General features: G+C 42.5%; 1 protein-coding gene across 1 annotated transcript in view; it reads left to right on the top strand.

Moving 5' to 3' along the window:
• Positions 1-27,024, top strand: part of NCK2 (NCK adaptor protein 2) — a 52,844-nt gene extending 25,820 nt beyond the window's left edge. The window contains exons 3-4 of the mRNA XM_032205409.1: positions 17,401-18,122; positions 25,652-27,024. Coding sequence (XP_032061300.1) covers positions 17,401-18,122; positions 25,652-25,846 — 917 coding nt within the window. The 3' untranslated portion in view covers positions 25,847-27,024. The remainder of the gene's footprint in view (positions 1-17,400; positions 18,123-25,651) is intronic.
• The last annotated feature ends 734 nt before the right edge of the window (positions 27,025-27,758 follow it).

Consider the following 27,758-nt stretch of genomic DNA (forward strand, 5'->3'; position numbering starts at 1 on the left):
GTGCTTTTTTGTGCTTTTCTTTTCTTTTTTTTTAATTGAAGACTAATGTTTGATCTAGTGAAGCAGTTTGGGGAAGTTTTGCTGAGTCCAAGGAAACAAATTCTCAGGTTCTCCGTAGAGGAATATGTCAAATGCCTCTCCTAAGATCACAAGAAAATTCACGTTTAAAAACCCACTGACCAAGCACAGATGGGAATGGTGGTCATGGGTGTCAGTCCTGGCGCTCCAGCAAGTGGTTGTGACCCGGAGATCTGCTTCTCCCTACCTCATCCTTAATGTAGAGCATGGCTCTGTATTTAAACACAGCTTGTGTGAAAGCACTGGTATCACACAAGTGATGTAGTGCCTTATGCAGTACAGCACAGAACCACAGAAGGGTTTGGGTTGGATGGGACCTTAAAGATCATCTAATTCCAACCCCCTGCCATGGGCAGGGACACCTCTCACCAGCCCAGGCTGCCCAAAGCCCCATCCAGCCTGGCCTTGAACACCTCCAGGGATGGGGCAGCCACCTCATAAGTTTGCCTGTAACTATTTGCCAGTCTTACAGTTATCCCCAGCAGTGGCTGATTTATACTTCCCAGTTCTCAGTAAATAAGAAAACGCCAGTCACAGTTCAAATTGTGACAGACCCCATAAGATCTATGGCTGTTTAATTAATAGCCTCCGTAGTTGGCTGTTGAAGATGCATCAGCTAAAGAGTTCTTAATCTGTGTAATGTGTGTTCTGATGAAAGTTTATGGCACCAGTTAATGCATCGGTGTCTCATACAGGAAAGCCAAGTGCACTACAAAAGTTTTATTACCTCTATGCAATTGCCTTTATCAGGAAAAAAGATTTAATCTCATCAGAGAATTAACTCATGCATGTTTGATGATAAAAACTGATTTTCCTAAAACTGTTGACTGTCATTAATTGGGTTTCAGACCCTTAACACCTTATTAATGGAATCCCATCAGCTTTGCTGTTGTTTGGCGTGGGTTTCAGGGGAGGTTAATGAGCGTGTACATACCTGGGACACGCAGCTTGCTGTTTTAAAATACCTCCCTTTTTTCAGCACTGTGGTAGTCTTCTGGAACTTCCCTTGTACTCCAGCATCTTGCAAAAAGAATAGCAGCAAATAAAACGCCTTCAGAGCCAGCTCTTTTAAATGTGTTGGATGCAAGTTAAAAGGCTGATTAACACTTGTTGGCATACATTCGTTAAATCAGTTACTGCTGGACAGAAAACCAGCTCACCTCATATCCCACATGACCCCCAGTAATTTCTGACAAGATATCCTACTCTTTTTGCAAAACAAGAACCTTTTATGCACCAGTAACCTTTTTTTTCCTCCTCCTAAGGGCTTACTCTGTTATTTTCTATCTTTCAGTCCCGACATAAGGGAAATTTTCCCAAACTTCTCAGCTTCCTAAAATGACTTTAAGAGATTTCAACACTTGTGATTTTTATGTTGATGGTTGTCTTTTTTCATCTTTTTTTTCTATCTAATATTACTTCTGTATGCTTAAGTCTCTTTCTCAAGTGAACTCTCCTAGCACGTAGCTACAACTGACCATTTTAATTAAGGAAATGTAGAGTATAGGCCACCTGCTAAGTATTTTAAATGATTTAACTTCTCATTCCCTTCTCTGTCTTAACTGAGTAATGCTGAGAGTAGAAAGTTAATGGCAATTTAGCCATGTCAAATTACTGTCTTGTGTTTGCTCATATTGAATGAAATCTGGTAATTATTACTATTCTTTAGGCAAAAGCCAGCTTCCAGGCCTGTGATTAAAATTTCATTTTCATTCATTATAACGAAGTTTAAAATAGTTTCCTCGTACAGTATTTATTTTGTGGGGTATTGCGTACAGTATTTATTTCTTACATATTTCAGTTAAGTCATACTAAGCAAGAGACCTTCAGCACACATCTTCCAAACTGAGATCTTCTGTAATAATTATTCCCACACGTTGGGAGGTTGGAAGGGATCCTGGTTCTGGTTGGATCCGAATGGGTGTTTGCCAGTGCCACCCCAGAGCTGCCTCCAAGTTCTCTGCATCCACGGCCACAAGATCCCTTTTCTGTGGCATCAGTGATCTGCATCTTCTGGTTCATCTCTGTCATTCTGAATAGAAGCAGTACCTGAAGAAAGCAAAAATATTTAAGAACTTGCTTGTGTAAGCAAAAAAAACCACTTCAGCATTTTTTTTTACGCATTTACAGCTCATTTTCCTAGCACCAGTACAGCTCCTCTGACAGCAGCCTGCCAAAAGTGAGTGATGAGGGGGGTCAGGAAGCATCGTGCCAGTGTTTCATGTGAATCCGTGATTTCCTGTCCATTGCTTTTGCTTCACAACCAGTACAGTATGCTGGTAGTTTCTAAAGGTGCCTCACCTTGCTTCCTTTAATAAGCAGTCACATTAAAAACAAAAGAAATTAGACTTTTTTTTTTTGTGGTGTTCTTAATGTTTTGTTCTAACAGATGCCCAATGAAAGAAAACAAAGGTTTGTCAGAAGGCAGAGAGATTGGACATCAACATTTCAGGACAAGTGTACGTGGTATGCGTAGGAACAATAGAGACATGCTGAGGAAGAGTATAGATAATGAAAAGCAAGTAAGTCATCTTGTTAAGATGTGATGGAAGTGTTCAAGTTGTCTGAGAGACTCCTCAAATTCCTTCTTTTCTCAGCTTGTGTGTGTCAGCAGAACGTTTCCGTAACTGTTTTTGATTCAGTTGGCTCAGGATGCCGGATGTTTCGCATGGAAAGTCAGAATTGCCAGATGAGATGCAAAGCACAGCAAAGAGTCCCTCCTTGCATCACCGTTCCGTGTGCGTTATTTCAGCGTGTTGGGAGTGTACGGGACAGTTTCCTGTGTTTGTCAACCTCCGGGCTGTGCACCCGTGTCAGTCTGGAGATCTGTGCATCAGTTCCCGAGTGCTTATATATCATCACTTCTAGAAATCGTTGGGTTTGCACCTCTCCCCTCCCCAAATTGGTTTCCTTTATGTAATTATATAAAAAGTTTTTTTTTTCCCCACACGTATTCTTAACATTTTCCTATATGAGGGCAAATTAATGCAGCCTTTCTGGAAACTGCCAGGAGAGGTGGTTTGTTTTTTTTTCTTTAAACAACCTCTTTTTTAGTAAAATGTAGAAATACAGAATAGGTCATTTCTAATGCATTGCTTTCTTTAACACTGGAAAGCACTGTTGATTAAGAGGCTTGGCGTACTTCCTTTTTTTAGTACAAATATTTCAACTCAAAGCTAAACCGTTGCCATGAAATCTTAATTCCACGAATATGTCATCAGCCTTTAACTTGTGTGGGGGTCAGTCTTTATTTCTTGTTTTGGCTTTGAGGATTTAAAAAACAAACAAACAGGGAAAAAATGAACTCTTAGTGGCCAAACTTGGGTAATTCTGGCATGTTATGTCCTACTTTTTTTTTTTTTTCTTTTCTACCCAGATTCTGACAGATGCCAGCAGCAGCTGAAGGTTTTTTCAACCAGCACATGCCCAAGATTATTTTCTTCTTTTCCTGTTTGATTATTCCCAGTTAGGCTGCTATGTTTTAGCCAAAATATCTCTCAAAGTTTGACCCTTCTTGACTCAGTTTCTGGTTTCAGAAAACAGCTCCTCCATCTGTAGTTAAACCTCATGTAAAAAATTGTTGCCTTACCTGATTTGTTCCAGCTTCCATTTGGCTGTCACTCTCCATAACTCCTTCCCCTGGATGTAAGAGCTATCCACTAACAGAAAACTCTTCTTTGTTCAAGGTTGTATTCCGACATTTGTCAAATCACTCCTAAATCTTTTATTGAGTCCTGAAATTAGATTACAACTTAAGTGTTTCATTGGTGAAATTCGCTTGCTTGACTTTTCCCTGTTGTGTTTCTTACCTGAACATTTTCCACTTTTTCAACACTATTTTAGAAACTGTAATCATGAGAAATGCACACAGTATTTCTGTCACAGGCCTGGCTATAAATTGTCTTCCATAAACTTAGCTTGATAAATTCGTGGTCATTTATCTACTAACTGCCACAGCACTATTAGCCGTAGTATCATGGAAAATACATTAAATTAGCAATATGACAGGATGGTCAAGTACTACTTTGAAAATACTTTTATTAGTTCTTAATAAGCTGTTTTCAATTCCAATATTTTCTGGACACCTTCTGGTAAAATTTACTACAGAATAAAAAAAAATGATGAGTATAAGAATAAACATATTCTTATTGTATAATAAATTCATTTGTGTACATCACGGTCTCTTAAACCTTGCAGAGCTCGCTTTAATAAAAACAGCCCTGCCTTATAAGACAAACATGAGTTATTTTATTCTCTTTAGAACTGAGCTCCCAGTGCTGTTGGACTTCCTTGTTGCAGTCGTGTAAGAAGCGGTAGTCTTCCCACTCAAGAGCAGGCATTTAATAAATCTGATCCTTTAAATCAAAACAACATTCTGATCTTCTCTGCAGAACGGAGCTGGTTGTCAAGTTATTAGTCATCTATGAAGATTTCAAAGAAAGAATGATAGGAAGTCTTTTGTTTAGCCAAGCATGCGATGCTGTTTCCCACAGCCTTCTCCTGGAGAAACTGGCTGCTCATGGCTTGGACGGATGTGCGGCGTGCTGGGGAAGAAGCTGGCTGGATGGCCGGGCTCAGAGGTCGCTGTGAATGAAGTGCAGTCCAGTTGGCAGCCAGTCACAAGTGCTGTTCCCCAGGGCTCGGTACCGAGGCCAGTCTGTTAAAATTTTTATTTTAAGAAATAGTCTCAAGTTGTTCCAGGGGAGGTTGAGATTTGGTATTCAGAAGATTTTTTTCCTGAAGAGGGTGGTCAAGCACTGGAACGGGCTGCCCGGGGAAGTGGTGGAGTTGCCATCCTTGGAGGTATTTAAGAGACGTGTTCATGAGGTGCTTAGGGATGTGGTTTAGAGGTGGACTTGGTGGCTAGGTGGATGGTTGGACCTGATGACCTTAAGCATCCAACTTAAATGATTCCAGGATTTTCTATGGAATTTCTAGCTGGAATTAGGAGTAAAATCCTCCCGTAGGAAAACAACAGGAAGTATTTTTCTTGTATCACTTGATAATGCTTCTAAGCTTTCTGGTTTGTCAGCAAATGTAGGCATACAGTGGCAATAGTGGTGTCTTGTCGTGTCTCTGGGAGGACTACGTAAACCAGCGTGTATCGGCACTGCTAAGCAGTGGCTGTACAGGAATTTAGGCTCAGATTTAGAGAAAAGCAGCAGTGGAGGTTATCATATGCAGTACAAGTTCTTGCTAAGCTTCCTTGAATGTGTGGGTTAAAGTCGCTTATTCCATAGCTGCACTTCCTTAACAGAAGCACTTCTGCTGCTGCACCACATCCTGCTTTGTAGTTGCATTGCTCAAAATAAGTGTGCTGGTTTGTGAGTTGGCAAAAGTACCAACTCCCCTGGTGATGAAATTGAGGAACGTGGTGTCGTGGTGGTGGCAAAAGCAGATGGAGACTGGCTAGGTGTGGTGTCTTTTGTGCTTTTAAAGAGGAAGCTGGAACAATTGCTTTTTTTTTCTATATTCACAACAATAATAAGTCATTGGATGCCAAGAAGGGAGAAATGGGAGTCGCTTGCAATGACTTCACAACGCTGGGAATACGGCTCTTCCATCCCCATCTGTAGCATGCAGGGTTAGGAGCTAGCAGTGCTGATACCACTAGTGGTAGCAGATGATGTGCTGGAAATACGTGTGCCTCATGATCACCATCAAAGCCTAAGTTTGCCTTCCTTAACCAGCTATTTTTAGTCCATTGATGACCTTCGAAGGCCTGGAGACAACGAACAGCAGTAGCTCTGTCCATGGGCCATGATACAAGAGGATACTGCTGACATGGTAGGTCTGCTGTCTCAGTGCTTGGTATATACGTAATGGCAGAAGAATGTATGCATTGTGTGCTAGAATGCAAAAGAAAATGAGAAATTCATGGGTAAGGACATAGTACATGGCTGTAAAAAAATATAAAAATAAATCATATAACTTTTATGCCAAGTAAACTATGTCCAGTAAAAACAGCACTAAACAAACTGAAGTCCATGTTGTGTGGAACTAAACCCAGACTTTCTCAAAAAATACCAGGTTATAATTTCTAAAAGAACGTGTGCTAAGGAGGAAAACCCCCTGAAACTCCAGAGCAGGCTACTGGGGAAAAACCACCAAAAGTGGCGCTTTTTTGTTACCTGCAACCAAAAGACTTGAAAGTAGAGCAAGCAGGTAACTTTGGCAGAACTGAAGGCACAGAGCACTGCTGCTCCTCACGCCGGATGCGTGCAGGAGGCCTTTTATCTGATGCGAGGTGTGAAGTCGGAGGTGGTGGCAGCAAAAGCTGAGCCTGCCGCTTGTTGCAGTGCCCCTGAGCTCCAGTGTTAGCTGGCACCTGGAGCACAGCTCGGCTGAGCACCCTGTGGTGGCTTCTTTGGCGCTGTCGCTGCCCTAAACTCTCACAGTCCGAGGGCCTTGCTGGTGCCTCTTCGAGCCTCTTAGGTTTCAACACCTGCTTGCTTTTGGCCTTGTAGCAAGCCCCAAAGTGAGACCCCAGCTCATGGCTCCCTGTGGAGCAGAGGCATCCCAGGCAGTCCCTGATATGCCATGCGGAGCTGTGACCCCATGCAGCCCAAGGGGCTGTGGCTGACACAAGCCTCGTGTGTGTGAGGTGCATGAGGAGCACTCTCAGGATCACCGCTTCCCAGCGCACGCCACTGACTCAAAGGGTGAGCTATTTTTCTCTCTCGCTGGGGCAGTGGCTGCTCTTCATGCTCTTGTAGCATCACGGGAGGATTTCCTCTGATTCAGATACAAGTATTTCCTCCAGCGTGCATCCCCAAGTAACTCTTTCAGTATTATTGGATCTCTTTGGTGATTTTTCTTTCTTTTTCTTGAGGCCTCAGGCTGCGTTACATTACATCTTCCAGGAGCTCTCAGAGCATCAGTTTTTCTTTTTCTGTGCACGGGCCCACTCAGGTTCCATAGGTCTCTGTCTCTCTGTCCCTTGGGTTTTTTTTTTTTTGAAGACTTGGACAATAGGTGTCCATCCACTGATGTACTTTCATGCTGCACAAAGTTTCTAAACTAGCACTCATGCCAAAAAGCAATTGGGTTTTGTCTTACCACGTACAAGAGAAGATTTCCTTCCTTTTCCGGAGTCTCAGAGATGTTTCGTGCTGTGGAGTGTGCCATCGAGCAGCAATCTAAATTCAGGCTATGTGTGCAAGAATACAGCAGATGAAAAACAGGGTATGCACCTCTTGTTTTGAGAAATAGGATTTCTAGTGACCAAGATGGCTCTCCTTAAGAGTCACTTCAACATTAAATACGACTGTTTGCTTACAAGTATTTTTAGTGTATTTTTAGTTGGTGTCCACATCACAAACAGATTCAGGCAGACACAGCTCTTAATGTGGATGAGTGTTGGCTTTGACAAGGTGGGTGTTCAGGGTGCTGTTACTGCTAGGTGAGGGCTTGTTGCAGAAGCTTGAAACAGAAAAATTACTTAGGACTTTGGCTACAGACCATATAAACTACATATAGTCATTGCTGTCAATCCTGTTTAGCAATCTTTGGAACCTTTTAAATGGATGGGGGGGAAAAAGAAAAAGGAAAAAAAAGAAAGAAAACATATTTTCATATAGGGGGAAAATGCCATTCATAGGAAAATACGGAGGAGGAGACGGGCTGTTTTGGTAAGTGAGCCATTTTCCCCTGTGACTTCTCCCTTTGTAACAGGAAGGTTTTGCATATGTAGTAGCAAGTAACCTGAGAGCCCTTGATTAACGAAGCTGTGGACATTGATGTTCAGAGAGGAAGTTAGTAAAGAAAAGGTGGGATTTACTTTGCTTTCCTTTCATAAAAGGGGCTTTGAATGAAATTGCACTGTCTGTGAGATGCTCCTAAATGGTTTCCAAGGAGAGAGGGAAAAAAAAACGCCTTGGATTTTCTTGTGCATTGCTACTTAGTGCTTGCAAATCTTAGTTTATTATGGCATTGTCAGTCTGACCTTCTCGTAAAGTGCTGCGGATTTACATCATGCTTGGTTTTGATTCTTGCACCCTCAGGTGTTGGGTATGGGCCAGATGGACTAAAACATTCTTAACAGGAAGACTTGCTGATCGTGGCAGCTTCACGATGGGCTACCTTATGCTGCTTGATGCTGAGAGTTTCCTCTTATTCAGTCCGTGTTTGCATCATCATCTCCAAACCTTTTTTTTTTTTTTTTTTTTTTTTTTTTGAGCTGAGGAGCTGTATGATGAGTGTCTCGTAATTTATCTTATTAGATTTGGGCTTGATGATCTGAACTTCAGTCTGTATCTGTAACACCTATTAAGCCTTCCATTTTCACATGTAGAATTGAGAACAAATTTGAGCTACCAATAGTTGAAAATACCATGTTAATACTATATTCACCTGTATCCAAAAAATAATTATTCCCTCTCAGTTATCTTCAAGAGCCTTCAAGCTGGAGGGTCATCATCTCTCATTGAGGCTATTTGTACACCTTTACCAAATACCTTTCTATTTACAGTACTATTTTAAAAAATAAAGGTTGTGTGTGTTCATGGTAGCAAGTTGGATTTCTATCCAAAGCTATTTCATTTGTATCCACTTCTACTTCATCTAATAAATGTGAGCTATCTGAATGCAAATCATCTTTACATTAAATGCTGGAGGCAGATGGGAAATGCAATCTATTTTAATCTATTTTATTTTAATATATATATACTTATATATATATTACATATATATACTGAAGGATAGGCACGTGTATTGGGGTAGACACACTGGAGCACCTTCTGCATACTTGTTTTTGTTGGTTTTGGAGGGGGGTCTGTCAATATTCAGTGAATATTTGTGAAGGAGAGACAAATCTGCAGCTTTCGTTCTCTACATCAAGGGAAGAGAAGGTGCTTGGAAGCCCTGTGGGGCTACCGTGCCTTCTTCCCATACCTTAGAAATCCTTTTCTCTTCACCTATTCCTAGAATTATAGGGCTACTGTAGGTTAAGGTAGTCCTGGTTATTTTTTCTTACCAGGGCATCCTACGAAACCCAGTAGGGCATCCTCACTCAGATTACAAAGTAGGTGGAAACGTTTTAAAACTACCCTGTTTGAAAGCGAAGACTCTATTTTAAAGTAGGCTGTCTTTGAGTTTGTAGGCAGAAATGGGAACCACAGACATTGGTGACTTCAACAAAGCCCGTTCATTTTATGTGCCTTTTTTTGGTTCCACGGGGAATTTAAAATCCCAAGGCCCTTTCAATTTTCCCCAGTAAGACTTAATCCAATTCACTTCTGCACTGGAGTAAGAACAGACACGAGGCCGTTGATGGAAGCCTTTTAACCTAAACAAAAAGAATTAAAGTCGTTGTTTTTCGTGCAGTTGTCGGGTTGATTTCTCGTGGAAAGCTCCGTAGCACACAGCGTTTGATATGTGGGAAACTTTGACAATGCCTCTTCCTGTATTTGGAGGGGAGGGTGGGGGTGGGCAGCCAGCAATAAAGCAGCCGGGCTGTAGAAATGTCAGAACTTGGCGCTGACATTTAAAGAAGAGTTTCCATTTTCTGATTTGTCCTAGCGAGACTTTTCTTGATATCGAGCTTCTTAAAGAGCACGGAAAAAAAAAAAAAAATCGTTACTAGAGCTGTGAGACTTCGTTTCTGTAGCACAAATTCAGCTGAAGATTTTTGGAGGGGAATTTACAGCAGCGAATTCCTTTAAAAAGCATGCTGTTGATGGAGATCATCTGAAATACCGCCTGTCCCGTATGGACACTTGGCCTTCGAGCGTTGCTTCAGGAGCTGGAGGGGGAGAAGGAGGTGGGAGGTTGCAGATTGGACATGTGCAGAAACTTTTTTCTTTCCCTTCAATGTAAGAAACTTCAGTCTACCGAATGCCTTTTTAATAGTGAAGCAAAGTTAATTTACAGTTTTAAAGATAATAACCACTAGCATAAAGCTCCAGGAACGTGTGATCTGCACATTCCAGCTGTCAAAGAGTTAATATATTTACCTCTGTAGTAGCTGAATTCATTTAAGCAGTTACATTAAATTGGTTTATGTATTTCTGAAGAATTGTCCTGAAAAGTTAATTACTTCTTTCTTGAAATAATTCGGGTTTTGTTTAAGAACGGCACTGTACATTTTGCATAATTATTAGCTGTATGCATTAATATGCACTTATTCAGAGCCATAGTCAAAGGAAATGAATAACTTATTTGGTAAACAGAAAGGGGGAATTGTTTTGGCTCCGTGTGTGTGTGAAGCCACGCAGAATTGCGATTCTGTTTAAATGAAAAAAAAAAAAAAAAAAAAAAAAAATCATGATTTTAAGTACCTTTAAAATTAGCTAAAATGCTGATTAAATAAATGTGTTTTTTGACGAACTTGCTCATTTCTGCTGCATCTAACGCCAAACAAATAATTAGAAAATTGCACGGGAATCTCTGGTTACCCTGGCTTTTAGGATTTTAGAAGTAGAAGATCTGTTCCGTATATATGGTTTTATGTTTGGGGGAAAGAAAACTTTATTTCCATTTCAGCTGAAATTAATTTCTTAACTTTTTATGTAAGTCACTGAAATCGATGGAAATGTTTTCCCAAACAATATTTCACTAACTCGTTCAGAGATTACTGTTGCTATTAAGGATTTAAATGAGCTCTTGCCCTAGGTATTTATACCAGGATTTCTGCTAGCTCATTTGGCTTCCTTACGCTTTTCAGCCACAAACATGTTTTGCTTGAACATAAATATAAGTTGTCTTAATAGATTATGTAACACTACATTGTTCAGCTCTGGAGTGCCTGGTTTCAATTTGAATTATAATGGGTTTACTTTCAGGACGAAAAATAATATTTAAATAAAAAAAATCAGATTAAAATGAAAATAGTTTCATGAAAAAAGTAGTACTCTGCTCGTGTTTTTTGTGATGGTTTCTGTGCTGAATTTTGAACCGTAAAGCAAATAGTACTGTTTAAAGCCTTTTATTTTAAAAGGAGAGCACACAAATTGAAATATATTAAAAGATGCATGAAAAAATTTACAAGAAAGTTTACTTTTTAAATTCAGAAAATTACCAGTGATATAAAGAAATTTCAGTTATTTGCAACACCAGTGGGAGATCCTTTTATTTAAATTATATTTTTTTCCCATAAATATATTTTGAATCATCATTGGTGTTTAAAATCTGAGTTTTGCATGAGAGCTGTGGTGGAGTGGGTAAGATTTAAGGCAGTAGTTGAAGACATCATTGTTTTCCCATCTCTTTTCATACTTTCCTTTTCATGCATTAGTCCATTTGCTATTGACCAGCAGTGTTGAAATGAAGTATCTTTCTGAAAGGCGTTGTCACCGAGCCCAAATTGGGAAGTTGGGCAATAGCTCTAATCACATGAAATCACTGAGTCACCCAGCCCTGCAGACCACAAGGCTCAAGTCCCAAGACCAGGACTGGTGACAGCAGGGAACCGAAGAAGATGTCGGTGTTTGGCTGATGTATCAAGATTGGGGGGGTTGCGTTACCTCGCTACAGTCAGGCCAGTTTTTGACAGAGCCTTGCATAATGCGTTGATTTGGGTTACTAACCTGGTTACTGAAGTCTCTTTGGGTGAGGATCCCTGGCACAGGCTGCCCAGAGAGGCTGTGGGGTCTCCTCCTTGGGGATCTCCAAAAGCCGCCTGGAGATGGGCCTGGGCAGCCTGCGCTGGGTGGCCCTGCTGGGGCAGGGCTGGGGCCTGGTGGCCTCCACAGGGCCCCGACAGCCTCAGCCATTCCTTGTGACTGGTACAGGGTATCTGAAGGACACCATTTAGTAGAAATCTAGTCACTTAAAGAGGAAGTCATTTCCAAGAACTCTGTTGTTTTGAGGCACTTCTGTTGTTGTTGCAGCGTTTTTAAGAGTTTAAAGTTCACTCACTTGAGGAACAGGGGAGGCCAATGGAAAAAAAAAGTCTTTAATTGTTCTTGATATTTTAATAATAAGTTTTTGGTGGTTTCTTAAGTAATCATATGTAGCATATTTAGTGACATGGTCTCTTTCAATGAGTTCTCGATTGAGAAATTCTGGTTGGGAAACGGTTTAGCATTGCCTTGATGATTTCTCAAAGCAATACAGTTTTTCTCTATTACAGCTTTTTTATTCAAGGTCTTTTTTTTTCTTTCTTTTCTTTACTGTAAAGTTGATAAGTTGATTTGGTATACAGTAAGCTACAGAATATATTTTTGTCTGTGCTTTATGTATTAAAATCAGAGAATGTTTTAGAAAGAACAGGTTGTAAGAATTCAGGTGACACTAGTTTCACTAGCCAAATATGTTTCAGAAATGGGCTTTGGGAGCTGTCTGGCTTGATACACGTAAGATGGGAGGAATGGATAAGTCAGTATTTGCGGTATGAAACAGCCTTCAAATTCCTTTGGAAAAGAAATGCAGCTGTATTTGGTCTATTTAATGTTAAGCTAGATGAGAGCCGTAGTAAAACTTAGGGAGCAGTCTTGGGGTGTGGGGATGCTGGGCAATTTGACTACAAATACCTCCGGTGTGCAGTGCACGTTGTTCTTCAAGAGAACTCAATAAAATAAATGGAAGTATTGATAAGGCAGCGGAGATGCATTACGCAGCCACATCAGTGAATCTGGGCTTTTCACCTCTGGGGACGAGGAGAAGCAGTTACGATGCAGAACGTGGCCGCTCATCACTTTCAGGCAAAGGCAGCAGCGTGCAGGAGCATGAAAAGCCTTCGCAAATAACTCTTACTGAAACGAAGCAAATAGATCTGCGTTGTAAATGGGCGTTTGTCTGGCAAAGACGGTGAGTAATATAAACCACGATTAGCAAGTGGAATAGAAGCTTTCAGAAAGGGCTTTTTTCTGCCTCTAGTATACAAGCGTTGTGTGTACATTTGGTAAAGTAGGATGCAATTTTAAGCCAGTTCAACCTTTTACCCTAAGCAGCAGTTTTCAGAACAGCATGTAGCCAAGCAGCCTCGCTTTAGTGCCTTTACTGGAGGCAGGAGGAGGAAAGTGAAATCCTCTTTTTGTTTTCTAGGCTGGACTGCTCAGGTAAGGAGCATCTCTACTGACTGTCTGCCAGTCAGCAAAGCTTTGGGCACGTTGTGTGGCCAGGGGCAGCAGATGAGGGTTGGAGAATTGACAGTGCCACAGCGTTGGGTCTGAGGGGTGATGGGGAGGAAATTCCCCTTTTGTGAAGTTCAGGATACAACTGCAGGACACCCAGGTGCCGCAGCAGGGACAAGCTGGTAGCAAAAGTGTGCAAGGTTGGGCTTTCCCAATGAGGCAGGGGAGACAGGAAGCAAATTCAAATGAAAGAGGTCTTCCTCCGTGCTGCCACTCAGAAAACAGCCTGCTCTGTAAATCTGCGACTGAGAGAGGAAAGGAAGAGGGTAGGTGAGGTGGGAGGCATGCGTCTGGGTCTCCCTAGGGGTGTTGGGGCCAGATGGCATGGTTCTCTGTAGAGAGAAGAAAGATTTGCAGTGGATCCTTTCTATGGATGGGAACATACTCTAAAAATGGTGCCAGCCAGTTTTTTGTTTTGTTTTGTTTTTAATCTCAGCAATATATCAACCTAAACGTTAAAGCTGCTCACAGTCCTGGGCAACTTGTTCGTAAGAAATAAAAATGAATTAGTTTAGCATGGGGCAACTGTAAATTACGGACAGTGTTATTTCCTGCTAGGCACCCTAACATGAAAGGGGCTCTCTGCTGTGCCCCCACTCGTTTTCTCCTCACGTGAAAGCCAATGCATCCTTCTGGATTTCTCTTCACAACGATCAGTTGTGTTACCCAGGATTGTCATTTCAGGTGAGCGGCGACCAGTGAGTTGGTCTGTGCAAATACTGTTGTGTTTTAATGCCAGCACATCTGCTAGTGCAACAAGGACAGGAAGAAGGCCAAAATGATGGCTGCACTCACAAGAGTACTCAGGTCATCCAGATGTGACTCCTGAAGTGCCCAAATGTTCAATTTTCCATGAAATTCCTCACATGGGCTTCATTCAGTTTGGAGACAGGAATAGGGGTACCCTTATAAATAGCTATAAATGAAGGTTTCTGGTAGCAGCAAGCAATTGCAGCGTTGATTCTTCTACAGATTACACTTAGAGTGCACTTTTTTAATGGAGTTACGATTTCTGTTATGGATGTATGTGAGATTTACACTGGCCCTAACTTCATTCTTGCTCGGCCACCCTACTGACTGGTATTTTTAGTCTCGTTTCCCAAGGAAGCGAGGCTTGTGCTAGTCATGCTGTCACACAGTCAGCTGTCACTGGCCATCCATCTGCCTGCCCTCGATAACTCCGCCAGTTTCAAGCAAACCTGACAGACTGGTGGAGCCAAAGGAGGGACTTCTGCGCAGCTCAGAGGCTGGGAGGGTCGCTGTGGTGTCCCCTCTTGACACCAGCAAGCCCAGCCCCAGCAAGCCTGGCTTGTGGCTCTGCTGGGGGAGCCACAGCGAGCCGTGCACAGCGTGTGGCCAGCCGGCAAAACCCCAAGTGAGGAGATGGAGGTAGTTTGGAGGCAGTTTGGAGGCTGCAGCAGGGGGTGCAGGAGTCAGCAGGACGCGGAGAAGCCAAGGCAGCCGGCTGGTAAGGGGGCTGTGGCTGAGAGACGGGGCAGACAGCGGGGAATGGTGCGGCAGGCGGTGCAAGGAGAAAAACAGGAGCAGATTTCCTTCGCTGTGCTTGCAGAACAACCTGCTTCCTCTTCTGCCATAGACGTGGCTACGGGTGGTACAACCTTGCCTTAAAAATAGCAGCGGATAACGCCGCGTGCGCCCTCCGCTGTGCTTGGCTGCCGATGGGGCTCGGGGTGGTCCTCACCTTAACCAGGCTGGTGGGAAACCAAGGTTTCGCTGCACCTTGCTGCTATTGCAGAGGGCGTGTTGTCAGCCTTAAAACGCTTGGCTATGTTAGAGCTCAAACTGAAAAACTCTCTTTGCCCTAACTTTTAAAGAAAACCAGCAAAATTCCTGTGTTTTTTTCTTTCCTACACGGTCATAGTTTGTTTCAAATGGGGAGAATGGAAAGGCATCTTGATAACGTCAGGCACAGCACTGGAAAGTTTGTGGAAAAAGATGCAGCTTATGAAACTCCAAGGAAGTGCGCGGATAATTACCTTTTCCTAAACATTTAGTCACCTTTATCAGACTTCAGGTTGATGATTTTTTTTGACAATTTTTTTCTAATTGTTTGTTTACATTTTGTTTGTTTGTTTTCTGTAGATACTTCTGCTCATGGCATTCTCTTATCACACTGCATCCCTGTATTTTCTAGTTATCTCTGGTGCTCTGACTTTTAAGTAGTCACATTCTGGCCAGCCACTCCATCATCTGCTCCCTTTTTTCACTTTATTAGTTCTCCTGCTGTAACCCAAGGTGTGGTGCTGCACATCTCCCTTACAAAGCTCATCAAAGCCTAAGCTTTTAATTGAAAAGGTTCAATGTTAGCACAGGGTTTTGTGTGGATTGGATCTGTTGAGATGCAGTTGCTTGTTTTGCATGAGGCTGTGACAAGGATTTCCTAACTAAACGCCCCTCAAGTTGTGTTTGATTATATTACCCCAACTTAATGCCCCGTAGCTGTGCTATTACACCTCCTTGCCTTTTGGTTGAAAATGCTCTCTGAACTGATGAAAAATTTCACTCTTGGCAGAGATCTGCCCCTGGCCAATTTCCGATTAGGGCTCGCTTGGAGTAAAGGCGCCGTTTTCCTGCGATTGTCTCCCCCAGCACAATAAGTGGGTCGCTGTCATTTTGCCCGAAAGGGCAGCCACCGGCTGTCAGCTCCAATTATCTGCTCAGAATTACATTAGGATGTAAGCAGGCTCCAACAGGAAGCAAGGAACTGCTCGGGAAGGTCAGGAAACTCTTTAGGATCGTCGTCATTTTCTGCCGTCTTCCGAGATGTTAAGGCTGGGAGTTAACATGGTTAGCACTTGCAGCAGGCACTACGTTTGTGGTCACGTCTCCGCTGTTGGTGTGTGGTGTTTGGCTAAACCTGTGAAATATGCCTGATAGTTTCAATTGCTCTAAACAAAACAAAAGAAAAAATAGTTTTGCAGAATTTATTTATTGTATGCCAGCTCCAAAGTGGTCTGGCAGTTGGATCTCCGCAGGTCCCTTCCAAATGAGCTATTCTGCTCTGTAAGTGTGGACGTGTATATATAGAAATATAAAATGCACACGCTCTTCAGCAGTGGCATGGCCCGATTTAACTGGCCCCGAATTGCTAAAACAAAATTGCATGCATCTTCTTCCAGTGAGATTATTTAAAGAAACAAAAGTCCTGTCCTTTTCATGCAGTCTTCCATAATCAGTTTGCATTCATTGCCTCTCAAGTGAGTCTCTCTTCTCCCGGCAAGGACCTCGAAGCACGAAGAAAAGTACAAAAGCCCTGATTTGTGTTGATTTTTTGTTGTGTTCTGTCCAAGGCACGACATTTTGGGTGTTGCTTGGTTTGTGATATAATGAGATTTCATCTTCTGTATTTATCTTCTCAACTTTTAGAGCTGGGTTTCAGGCTACTTTACTCACTTTATCTTTCTGTTTATATATAAGCTGTTAAGCAGTCCTTGCTGCAAAAGTTGGGAAGTGAATTGTGCAGCCCTCCTTCCGTATGTAAACTTACATTAGCGTGGCACCTAAAGAAAAGTTATGTGTTTAATGATACTGGTGTTTATCCTGTCTGTTGTATTTCATGCTGTAATTGAAGCCACGAGAGTTGTGGGGGAACTTGCACATTGTAGGAGGAGCGTATTCAAATAGTCACCTTCACTGTGAGGTCTGCACTTCTACCATACGTGGCTGGGCTTTGGAGGAGGATGCGAAGGATTCACAAGAGGGCTTGCAGCTGGACATGGTCACAGCTGTAGCTGCCTGGGGACTGAAGCAAAGAATGAAGAAAGCAGAACGTAATCTGTAGAGAAACGAAAGTTTTATCGCTCTCCTCGTTTATTTTTGCAGAGGGTTTTTGTTTTCCTGTTTTGCTTGAGCCAGATTAAAGCTATCACTGAAATGAAAAGGCATGATCAGTTGACTGGGTTGTTAGATATAACACCAAGCTATGCAAAGCTTCCAGTGATTCATAATGTTCATAATGAAGAAAGTATGCGTTTTAAAGTGTGTGTTAAGGCTCTGGTGCTGTCAGGAAGGGAGGAGAGCAATTTTAATGCCAATTACACCATGCCTAATGGTGTGTAAGCTTGATGTTAAAGATTATCTCTCAAACGTGTTGACGTTTCCTGACTGTCTGCAGGGTTGGAAATGAGCTCTCCGATACCGAGCTGAGATGCGGAGTGACACAGGAGCCGTCCGCGGCACGGGGAGGACGCTGAGTGACCGCTTCACTCTTCTGTCTTTTCTTTAACAGGCTTGGGAAAAACGAAGAGGAAGACGAGCGCGCGCGACGCCTCGCCCACTCCCAGCACCGATGCGGAGTACCCGTCCAACGGCAGCAGCGCGGACCGCATCTACGACCTCAACATTCCCGCCTACGTCAAGTTCGCCTACGTGGCGGAGAGAGAGGATGAACTGTCCCTCGTCAAGGGGTCCCGGGTCATCGTCATGGAGAAATGCAGCGACGGCTGGTGGAGAGGGAGCTACAACGGGCAGATCGGCTGGTTTCCTTCGAACTATGTGGTGGAGGAAGTTGAGGAGGCCACTGCAGATTCACCGAGCTTCCTGAGCTTGAGGAAAGGCGCTTCCATGAGTAACGGCCAGGGCACCAAAGTTCTCCACGTTGTTCAGACACTGTACCCATTCAGCTCCGTCACAGAAGAAGAGCTCAATTTTGAAAAAGGGGAAACAATGGAAGTCATTGAAAAGCCAGAAAACGACCCAGAATGGTGGAAATGTAAAAATTCCAGAGGGCAAATTGGTCTTGTTCCTAAAAACTATGTAGTAATCGTTAGCGATGGTCCCACCATTAACACTTCCCATCCACCTCAGATAAGCTACACGGGACCATCTTCCACCGGACGATTTGCTGGAAGAGAGTGGTATTATGGGAATGTTACCCGACATCAAGCAGAATGTGCCCTAAATGAGAGGGGAGTGGAAGGAGACTTCCTTGTTAGAGATAGTGAATCCTCGGTAAGTGCTGTTCAGTGCCGCGGTCTTTGTAAGACATAATTTTTGGCTTAACAGCTGTGGAAGCTCATAATGACCATTTCCCTAAAAAAAAAAAAAAAAAAAAAAAAAAAAAGGGCTTTTAATCCGTAAAGAAACAAGCAATGCTGCAGTGCTACAAACTGATACGTGTACTGAGTGCGAGAATCAGTCTCTTACAGAAATTCAGTGACATTTACACTGAAATTTAACAGCTACGGACTGTATTATCCAGGGCTTCTTAATTAGCAGACAAGAAACTAGATACTTAAAGCTTCCATCCGACTTTTCCTGTGTTCCTCATATGCAGTCCTTCTGAAATTTACAGCGCTCCCAAGGAAAAAAATAAGATCTTGCAAAGTGCAAATTTAGTCTTTAATTTGAATTTAAAGCTAATTTAAAATGGGATGTTTGCGTTGATCAGTTTTGTTTTGCCTTTAAGTAACATAGGTTAATAGTGTAGGTTATATAAACTATTGATTAAAAACATTTTCATGTGTTTCTGCTCTACTTAGATGATTTAGGTCGTAATAGGATAAGATTATTATTGTATCGAACTGTTAAGATTATGATGCGCAACAAAAAAAGGCCAAGTGAGTAGCTCGTATTACTTGGAAATTGAGCCTTGATGACATCAGAGGGATGTAAGTAATTCTGATTAGGGATTAGTATAATTCCGAAAGTTCAAATTTAAAGTTAGACTGAAAGGCCCTTCATGTATTTCATGGTTTAGTGGGGACTGTTAGCGTTAGGTCAGAGGTTGGACTCGATGATCTTGAGGTCTCTTCCAACCTAGAAATTCTGTGATTCTGTGATATGTATGCTGAAGCCAGGGGAAGCATAGTTAAAGCACACAAAATTTAATTATCCCTTTGCTGTGATTTTTAAAAGATGACAGGTTTTGATAATTCCCAAACAAACACCTTTCTAACACTACAGAAATAGATATGTTTTGAAGATAAATGTAGTCTTAATTTGGGATCGGGGCTTCTCAGCATTCATTGCTTCAACTGTAGGACCATTATTCCTTGAGGACAAATTGTTTCATACCTAAGTATTTAGCTGCTTCAGATATAAAAATTCGAAATCAATACAGTTATATCCGCTCAGCCTTTTAATTTGAGGGGATACAGCTGCCAAAATATAGGAGGCTACAGACATCTATCTTTATGCTATAGTTGTTGCAGGTTTCCCCCCTATTGTGGGTTGTGCTGGTTGGCAGCGCGGGTTGCAAATAAAAATTAAAGCAGCGTCAACTGCCTTGAACTTAATTTAAAGCGGAGTCAACTTCTTGGCTCCGCTGTGTCTTCAGGAGACTGTATTGATTGCATAAATCACCTGTGGTTAGAACTGGTGGTAGTCTTTATCATAATTGCCTGTGAACGGAGGAGAAGCTGCTCCCGTGGAGTGTTCCTCACAGAAGTGATTTCATTAACCAGTCAATAGGACGCGGTGGCATGGCTGTGGCATGAAACGAAGAGCAGGCTCTAAGTAACAGGGAGAAAGATGCTTGAGCTCAAATCTGCAAGTAAAGATTCTTTTGGTTCTTGATATATTCTGAAGCATATTTCAGATCTTTCACTCGCTGATTTTGTTCTTGAATTATAACTTCTACTACTCCGAAAAGGTCCCAGGATGAAGTCAAAATTTCAGGTAGTACTGAGGCAGGTTGAGACAGGTAGCACGCATTTCATCCCCTCATAATAAGACTTCTTTCCCCTCCTTAAATAAATTAAAAGGCAGCTTTCTAGTCCAGCAGAATATCTTCTGAATTAACAGAGCCTGTATTTTTAATATAACAACTAAACTTTGGAATTGGCTGGCATGTTGGCTCCTGGCGAGAGAGATGAACAGAGGCTTCTAGTGATGGTAGAAAAACAGCTTAAAGTCAAAGAAATTGTTAATTCTGTAGAATATTCTAAATCCAAATGAAACAATGCTTTCTGATTTCTGAAAAACATTGGTATTTCACCATTACTGTTTCTTTATTCCCTGAAATTTTGACATCGTATTGATGAAAATAGAAATCTGTAATATTCCAGGAGTTTTTCTGGACAGAGAAAACTGTCTGAGTAAGTTTCAGGCATCATTTCTCAATTGATTTTCTCTGCAGCAGACAGGTAGCTGTCAGACTACTTTCTTTGAAGCTCTCTTGTTGAGTTCCTATTAGTTAACTGTAATCACAAAATGAAGACAAATGCAAGTAAATCAGGGGAGACTAGGGGGAAAACAGGTTAAATGAAAATAAATCAGAGGAGACCCAGAAGGGGTTGGGGGGAAAAAAAAAAAGAAATGTAGAAAACATGACTTATAAACAGAGGCTGACAGAACTGAGATTGTTTAGCCAACAAGAGTAAGGTAGGGCACAGAGTTTTCCAAACGGGCAAGCTACTGGAGGATGCTGGTGAGCATTAAATTGCTCTGCAGCAGTCCTGATGTCCCTTCAGCCCAGCACCTTGGCTGCCAGGTCCATCTGTCCAGCAGATGGAGGCTGACTTTCAGATCCAGATTCTGCATTTTGGGTTATCCTGGCTGGTAGTGGCCAATGCTCTTGGACAGTTTGAAGATGGATGCACTGCTTAAAATACAGAAATGCTCACCCATTTCTTGGTGCGTGCTGTGTCACACTGGCCACTACGTTACAGCTCATTTCCTTGCGCGTAGCAGCCTACATCCTGAGTAAACTCATTTCCTTGAAAGGACACGGCAACCTTTTAATTTAACATGGCATCGTAACACTGAACACACTGGTGTTCAAAGCATTTCCAGACTTGTTCTCTTCATTGTTACTGGGGAAATCGTTGCTTTGTGAGGCAAAAGATTCATTCAGACTGCGGTGTTCCCAGCATCTAACACCTCTGGGAATCCCAGAGAGTTTACTCAGTTCATGTTACAGCAAGGTTTTTTACACAAAATAAGAAATAATCTGATTTGAAGAACTCATCTTTTTTCTTTTTCCAATCTTGATCTGGTCTTGCAGATCCCGTACGTGGCTCGTTTAAGCAATGAGAAGCTTTATAGTTAGGCATGAAGCTGCCTGCTTTCTTGTGATGGTGCTTGGGACTTTGAATTTTTGTTAGGTTTAAAGAAATATTTTACTATATCCCAAGATTTTTTCTGCCCTAATCTTTTATGTATGTTATATTATCGTGCCATTTCTTAATGTACGTTAATTAGAAAAGTATTAGGGACTGCCAGATTGTTTTCATTTTTCCATAAGTACCAGGAATCATCTAATAAGCTAATTGATGCACTCGATAGCATCAGGGGAAATCTCACTGAGAAAGATGGGGCTGAGCAGAGGGAAGTTGTTGGCTCTCCATTTGCTCCATCTTCCACCAGATCGGTGCTTCCCCTTGCATGGTAGTACGAACCCACCCATTAAAGCTGAATGTATAGGGTTTTTCCCTTTCTAAAGAGGCCCATAGATAAACGTGAGTCATCCTGGTGTTCTTGTGCCTGATCTTTATAATAACATAACATAATTACAGGAAGTCTGTCTTAGATTTTTTTTTTTTTTTGAGTTCTGTGCTTGCTGCTAGCTATGAGGAGCTCTGTTTGGATAGGTGAGGGTTTATGTTCTTCTGCATTCCCCTGAATGAGCAGGAGACTGTCATTTTTTTCCATTTAAAACTTGACTCTATGCAATATTTTACAATATTTCTCTAGATTTGACTTACCAGGTGTTTGTCTCCCAGCCAGATTCCTTTAGCCAAAACTGCTGTCCTCGGTTGCGCTCAGATCTAAGGGGTGCTGCTGCACTGGAGAATACCCTGAGATGAACTCTTGGGCAGTCTGATTATCTTCATTAATTACGAAATGCTATTATTAGAATCACAAACCTGTTTGAACCATTTAAGCCCGCAGTTTATGTAACAGGCACAGTTACCTGCTGCTGAGATTTCTGCCAGCTCTGGTACACGGAGGTAATGTCACCTTAGCTTTTGGTGTGGAGACTGAAGCAGGGCACAGAAGATGGCTTTATTTGTGCTTCCTGTTGCAGGCTGCTCAGCCGATTTAAGAAAATAAAAGGTTTGTCTCTTTTAAGTAGCACTCTTTAACAACTAAGGCAGATTTAATCTCTGCAGAGTCTCTGTAGAGCCACTTTTTACCCATTCTGAATTGCAAGGAGTCGGGTTTGTGCTTTCACTGTAACACGTGCACAAGGCAACGTCTGGGCTGATCCTTTTGGATGGGTGATAGCTGTGCTTTGAAGATCCAGGACTTGGGTTCTGCTGGGAGAGGAGCAAATCTGGAAGGAAGATCCTGCTGCTGCCCTGGGGTCCCAAGGGAGCTTCTGCCAGCACCTGCGGGCTCCTTGCGCTCTGCTGCGGCTGGGCCTGAAATTGTGCAGGGGCCCCAGAGAGGCAGGGCTGCTTCGTAGCAACAGCAGAGGACCGAGGCGTTGGCTGGGGGCTTGTATGCTTTTTGAGGTGCTAATTTGGTAGAATTTGGGGTGTCCCGTGTTATTATCCTAGAGTCTGAATCCTGCAAGTATCAGGTAGAAGCGATGAAACGCGGCAGCTGTTCAAAACCTGCAGCACTTGGTGCTCCGTGACATGCTGTGATTGACAACTGCAGCAGAGAGACGGAGGGAGCCTAGCTTTAAAACAGGCTCGAGGATATATCCCAGTGGTTTATTTCAATGGAAGAACAGGAATTTTATTAGGACTACGTTTGAAACCGATGGAGCTGGTTCACATTTCTTCCCTGTGTAACGTTTACTTGAGACCGTGGTGGATGTTACAGAAAGAAGAAAGGTATTTGTGTGTATCTGAATAGGACGGGAGGGGTAGATAAGCAAAGTCTAAACCCTCCCAGATTGTTTTTTCCAGCCTGGCGACAGACCTTTGAGCTATGACTTGCTTTTTTCTTTTTTTTTCTTTTTTTTTTTTTAATGTCTATGTGACTGAATTAGGAGGAGGAGCGAGGGAAACCTGGGCTTGTAACGTGAAGGAGCTGGGGAGCAGGCTCACGGATTAACCTGCAAAATGAGAAAATCTTCCATGGAGGGAAAGGTGGTGCTAGGAGAAAATGGACTGAATGGGAAAGTTAAGGGATGGGATCAGTAAAAGGCTTTCAGAACGGGGTATTTTCCCAGCATCGCCACTTAGGATAAAAGCGTCTTGTTTGATTCTCAGATGGAGATTTTACAATCTCCTGGTTTGCTTTGTTTTCCCTTGTAAGACCAACGAAGTAAAACAAAAGAACATTTTCCTGCCTGATGCCTCCCACGTGCACCAGCAGCCTGTCGTTGCCTTAATCCTTAAGCAAGAGTTAAAATAAAGGTTTCTGAAAGAACATCAGAAATTTTACACCTGAACTGAGGAGCTGCAAACGCGTAACAGCTGATCTTCAACAGTCTGTGGTAGGAATCGATTTAACTTCAGGTCTAGGTCTCCCCAGTGATGACAGTTCAACAATATTCCCAGGTTCCCTGCCACGGGGCTGTGCTCTGTGCTTCTGTTGCATTGTCATCGGGAGCCCCGTAGATCGCAGGGATTGAAGCTTAACTTCTGATGCGCCTTTGTTCAGCGTGCGTGAGGCTTTTAGCCCTGGAAAAGTTCGTGTGCAAACACCCGAATGGAGCAATTAATTGAAGAGGGAGAAGGGAGAAAAAAAATTGGCCAGCAGTTGAAACAAAATAGCTTAAACAGTAAATAAAATAAACAGGCTTGGAGCAGATCCAAGGAGGACAGCAGGGAACCGATTCAAGCTGCATCGAACCAGCATACTTTGGAACAGCAGTGTTAAAAGCACTACTTGATCTGCAGATTTTTTTATCTTTTTTTTTTTTTTTGAGATAATCTTTTTAATCATTTTGCATATTTGTTACAGTGGGAAAGTACCAAAATAAAAGGAAACGCAAGGCCCGGGTGCTTTTGCTGTTTGTTCTCGTATCCTAATTGGAGGCCAAGAAGAGGTTTCGGGGCTTTTGCAACAGCTGTTCAGGCTCCTCCATCTCCTCGCACCGGATGATGACTCTCAAAAGAGTTAGATCAGCCTTTCCGCTATTTTAAAAATTAAATTAGGGGATGAAAAGAGCAACTTTGTGACATATATTCCGGGAAAAAAAAAATCAGCAATAACGATATATTCTCTTTATGCACGAATCTAATTAGCAGCTCAGAGGCTGGGAAGAATGGACAGCAGTTTGGGAGGACATTCATTCATTAAAGTGCCTAACCAAAATGGCAGGAAATGGGTTTAACATGTTGTGCAGGCCACCTCACAAAGATCTAAGCCTGGGAGAAAGGTCTAGGGGCTGCTCCAGCACCTCTCTGTTTGTCAGTGCTGCGACCTTGCTGGGCTAAAGGCTACGATTTGTAGCGAGCGCAAGGAAGTTGGAGAACCCCATACTGTTAGCATACTGGAAACAACTGCGTGGTTAGAAAACATTACAGATTTGTGAAGCACAAAGTGATTATTTTGGTTTTTAACCGTTGTCGTAAAGACTTTTCCTGTTTCTGACACCAAACAAAGCATGGTTTTGGTTCAGGTTGTGAACTTCCATTTTAAACGAGGGCCCTCCAGCTGCTGGTTTTCCTCTGACATAGGATCACCGTCAGAAGCATCAGCATCCCAGGGCTTGCTCAGAGCTTCGTGTGTGTGCACACCTCTGCTTCAGCCCCAAGCAGCGGTGCCGAGAGCCTCATGGGTCTCGTTCTGCCTGGGCGAGGGTGCTGAGCAGGGTGGGAGCCGGGGAGCTGGCACCTTCCTCCCCTTCTGCCTCTGTGGTGCAGAAAGGGGAAGGCTATCGTCCCTTCTCTTCCTTAAAGCAACCTGTTGTGAAGACCTAAGAAATTTACCGTGCGAAATTACTCCGTTCTGGATAATTTAATTAGTGCTGAAACTTTGTCTTCTGTGGGTGGGGGCTTGACGGTGCGTTTCGTGCTTTAATTCTGGAGCTTTATCGTGTTAAGAAAAAGGTGTGCTCAGTAGGAGAAATTATTTCTCATACATGTGGTGATGAAGATAAAAGGTGCCTTTTTTTATTCTTTGCAATTCAAAGCAAGAACGGCCCTCTAGTGGTCACGGATTTAAAAAAAAAAAAAAAAAAAAAAAAAGAAGTGATGGGGGATTTTCTTCACCTCACCCAAGCGATATTGCAATAATTGGTCTCTCCAGGGCACCCTAACTAGCAAAGAAACCAAAATGATGAAAGTTTTTTCTCTTCTGCTTGACATTCTCATGCTTCTAGATGGAGGAACTAAGGTAATTTTTGCAATTTAGTCAGGTAATTGGCAACTTCAGACTGTGCATCTGGGGAGCTTTCACTTAACTGACTTAACTGTGCATGTTAATAACAATGGCAATTATTTATTGAATAATAGACTATTGGGTTTCTTAAGTAGCTAAAGCACTGAGCTGTGGAGCACAAAGGCTAGCATAAATTACACCATCAGCTATATTACACGGTTTGTTCCCGAAACAGCAAAATCGTGCCTTCTTTTTGTTGACTTCTGTGTAATCCTCTGTTTCTTTTCTTTTTTTTTTTGAATTCTTCTCAACAGCCCAGTGACTTCTCGGTATCTCTAAAGGCATCGGGGAAGAACAAACATTTCAAGGTGCAGCTCGTGGACAATGTCTATTGTATTGGGCAGCGTCGCTTTAATACTATGGATGAGTTGGTGGAACACTACAAAAAGGCTCCCATCTTCACCAGTGAACACGGGGAAAAGCTATATCTTGTGAAAGCACTTCAGTGACGTTGAAGATGGACTCGGCCGCCCAGGCCTCTTCTAACTTCCAAGCCTTAGGTCCTAAATTCACTTTTATAGAGCAGAGCAATATCTGAAGCAGGCTTAAGGAGTAGGCTCTTTCCAACGTGTTTGCTCTGTTGGTTGTTATTTGTCCTTTTTCGTTTGCCTACCTTTGTGTTTCAGTTCTGTCCATCTCAGATCCCCTCCTTTCAGGTCGAGCCCTTCACCAGGTGGCCGTTGCCAGCGCTCGCCTGCGGGAGCGAGTTCTGAACCCCCCTCCTCTGCCTGTGTACGTTTACGGAGGTAGCTCGGATGAAGGAGGGGGGTTTGCAATTCAGCCCAGTGTTACCCCCTTCCAGCGGCTCCCGCAGACAGAACTCTTCGCTAAGAGACACCGGGCACAGCTTGAATGCACTGAGGCTGCAGCTGAGTGAGTGAGACGCAGTAGACATGACGGTTGTGGCTGTGAGTTCTGTAGCTCTTTTGCTTCCCATATTACAGAAACTCCTAGCTCCTAGAAGCACTCTTTACACTGTACTCTGCTATTACATTGCCTCTCTGACTCTTCGCAAAGAGTACACTAATTAAAAGCGTTTTGTAATAGTACTTCCTAAACTACTATGGTAAGATTGTAGTAAAAGAAAACTATCTAGTGTATTTTGGTCTGTAATTGCAACAAAGAGAAATTTTATTTGAAAGTTGATTACTAGAGAAAGAATCATTGAAATGTAAAGACTGAATGTTTTGGTAATCTACAACCAAATGTGCCATCCACATAATGCTTTTTCCTCTTGCCCTTCTGCTTGTTTGAATTAAACAATTATGTATTTAATTCTCAAAGTAATATGTATCTGTAGCTGGTTGTTGACACTAATACAGAAGATTAATAAAAAAAAAATGATCTTGGGCTGGGTGGGGCGGGCTACCAACACTATATATATATTTGCTTTACAGAAAGAAATCTTCAGGTTTTACAGAGGATGGTGTGATTGGTAGGAAGAGACACACAGAATGTTTATGAAGAAAATGCATTTCTCTCTTTTCTTTACATTTAAACTCCTTTATGGTTTAAATATACAGTCTTTAGATGGCACACTCCTGAGACTGAAGAAGGGGATCTTAGGATCTCCTAAATCTTGCATACTCAGTTTTTTGGATATTGTAATAAAAAAGGTATTATGTCACGATGGAGTACTGCATTTATCCTTGGGTGGTAGTCCCGGTGTTCCTTTAGCAAGGTGAACTGGAGTAAAGTCTGGGTTTGTTTCTCTTGGAATTTGTGTGACATAAAACAAAAAAATTGCCACTGTGGAGTACAGTTTGATACGAGGCAGTGTCTAACGACCTCCATGGTCATTCTTTCTGTGACAAGTCTGTTCAAAGATTTAATGAAAACTGCAAGAGGGAGATGTTTTCTGGTACCTTTTCTCGATTCAAACACGTTCCTTACAGATTTTATATTTCAGCCAGTAGTGTTACGTGCACAGCTGCAGCATAGGCAGAGCAGACACCGGCCTGCTGTGGTGCAAACTGTAACATTGCCAGGAGACTGCACTGGTACCTCTGGGAGTGCCATCACCCTCTTGCTCAGCCCTGGCAGGCAAGTATGATTTGTCAAGTTCTACATGCATATTATTTTCCCAGTGCTTTTGAAATCTTGTTTCTATAAGATTATCCAAATTAACAACTCTAGTTTTCTGTATGTGTGTTAACTATAAAAAATGGACACTGAAACTCCTGCTTGGTCCAGCCTCGTGAAGGAAAGCAGAGTTTCAGGGCAGCCCAGAACAGTCGTGCATTATTCTGGCAAGCACTACCTAAGGCCGTGTTCTGGGAACAGAGCAGCTTTCCTTGGGGAGTTGCTGAGAAGCGCCAGTTGTTTACGGTCTGCTTGCAGAAGGACAGCACAGTGGCTTCC

The sequence above is a fragment of the Aythya fuligula genome, chromosome 1 (genome assembly GCF_009819795.1).
Source record: "Aythya fuligula isolate bAytFul2 chromosome 1, bAytFul2.pri, whole genome shotgun sequence".
Lineage (NCBI taxonomy): Eukaryota > Metazoa > Chordata > Aves > Anseriformes > Anatidae > Aythya > Aythya fuligula.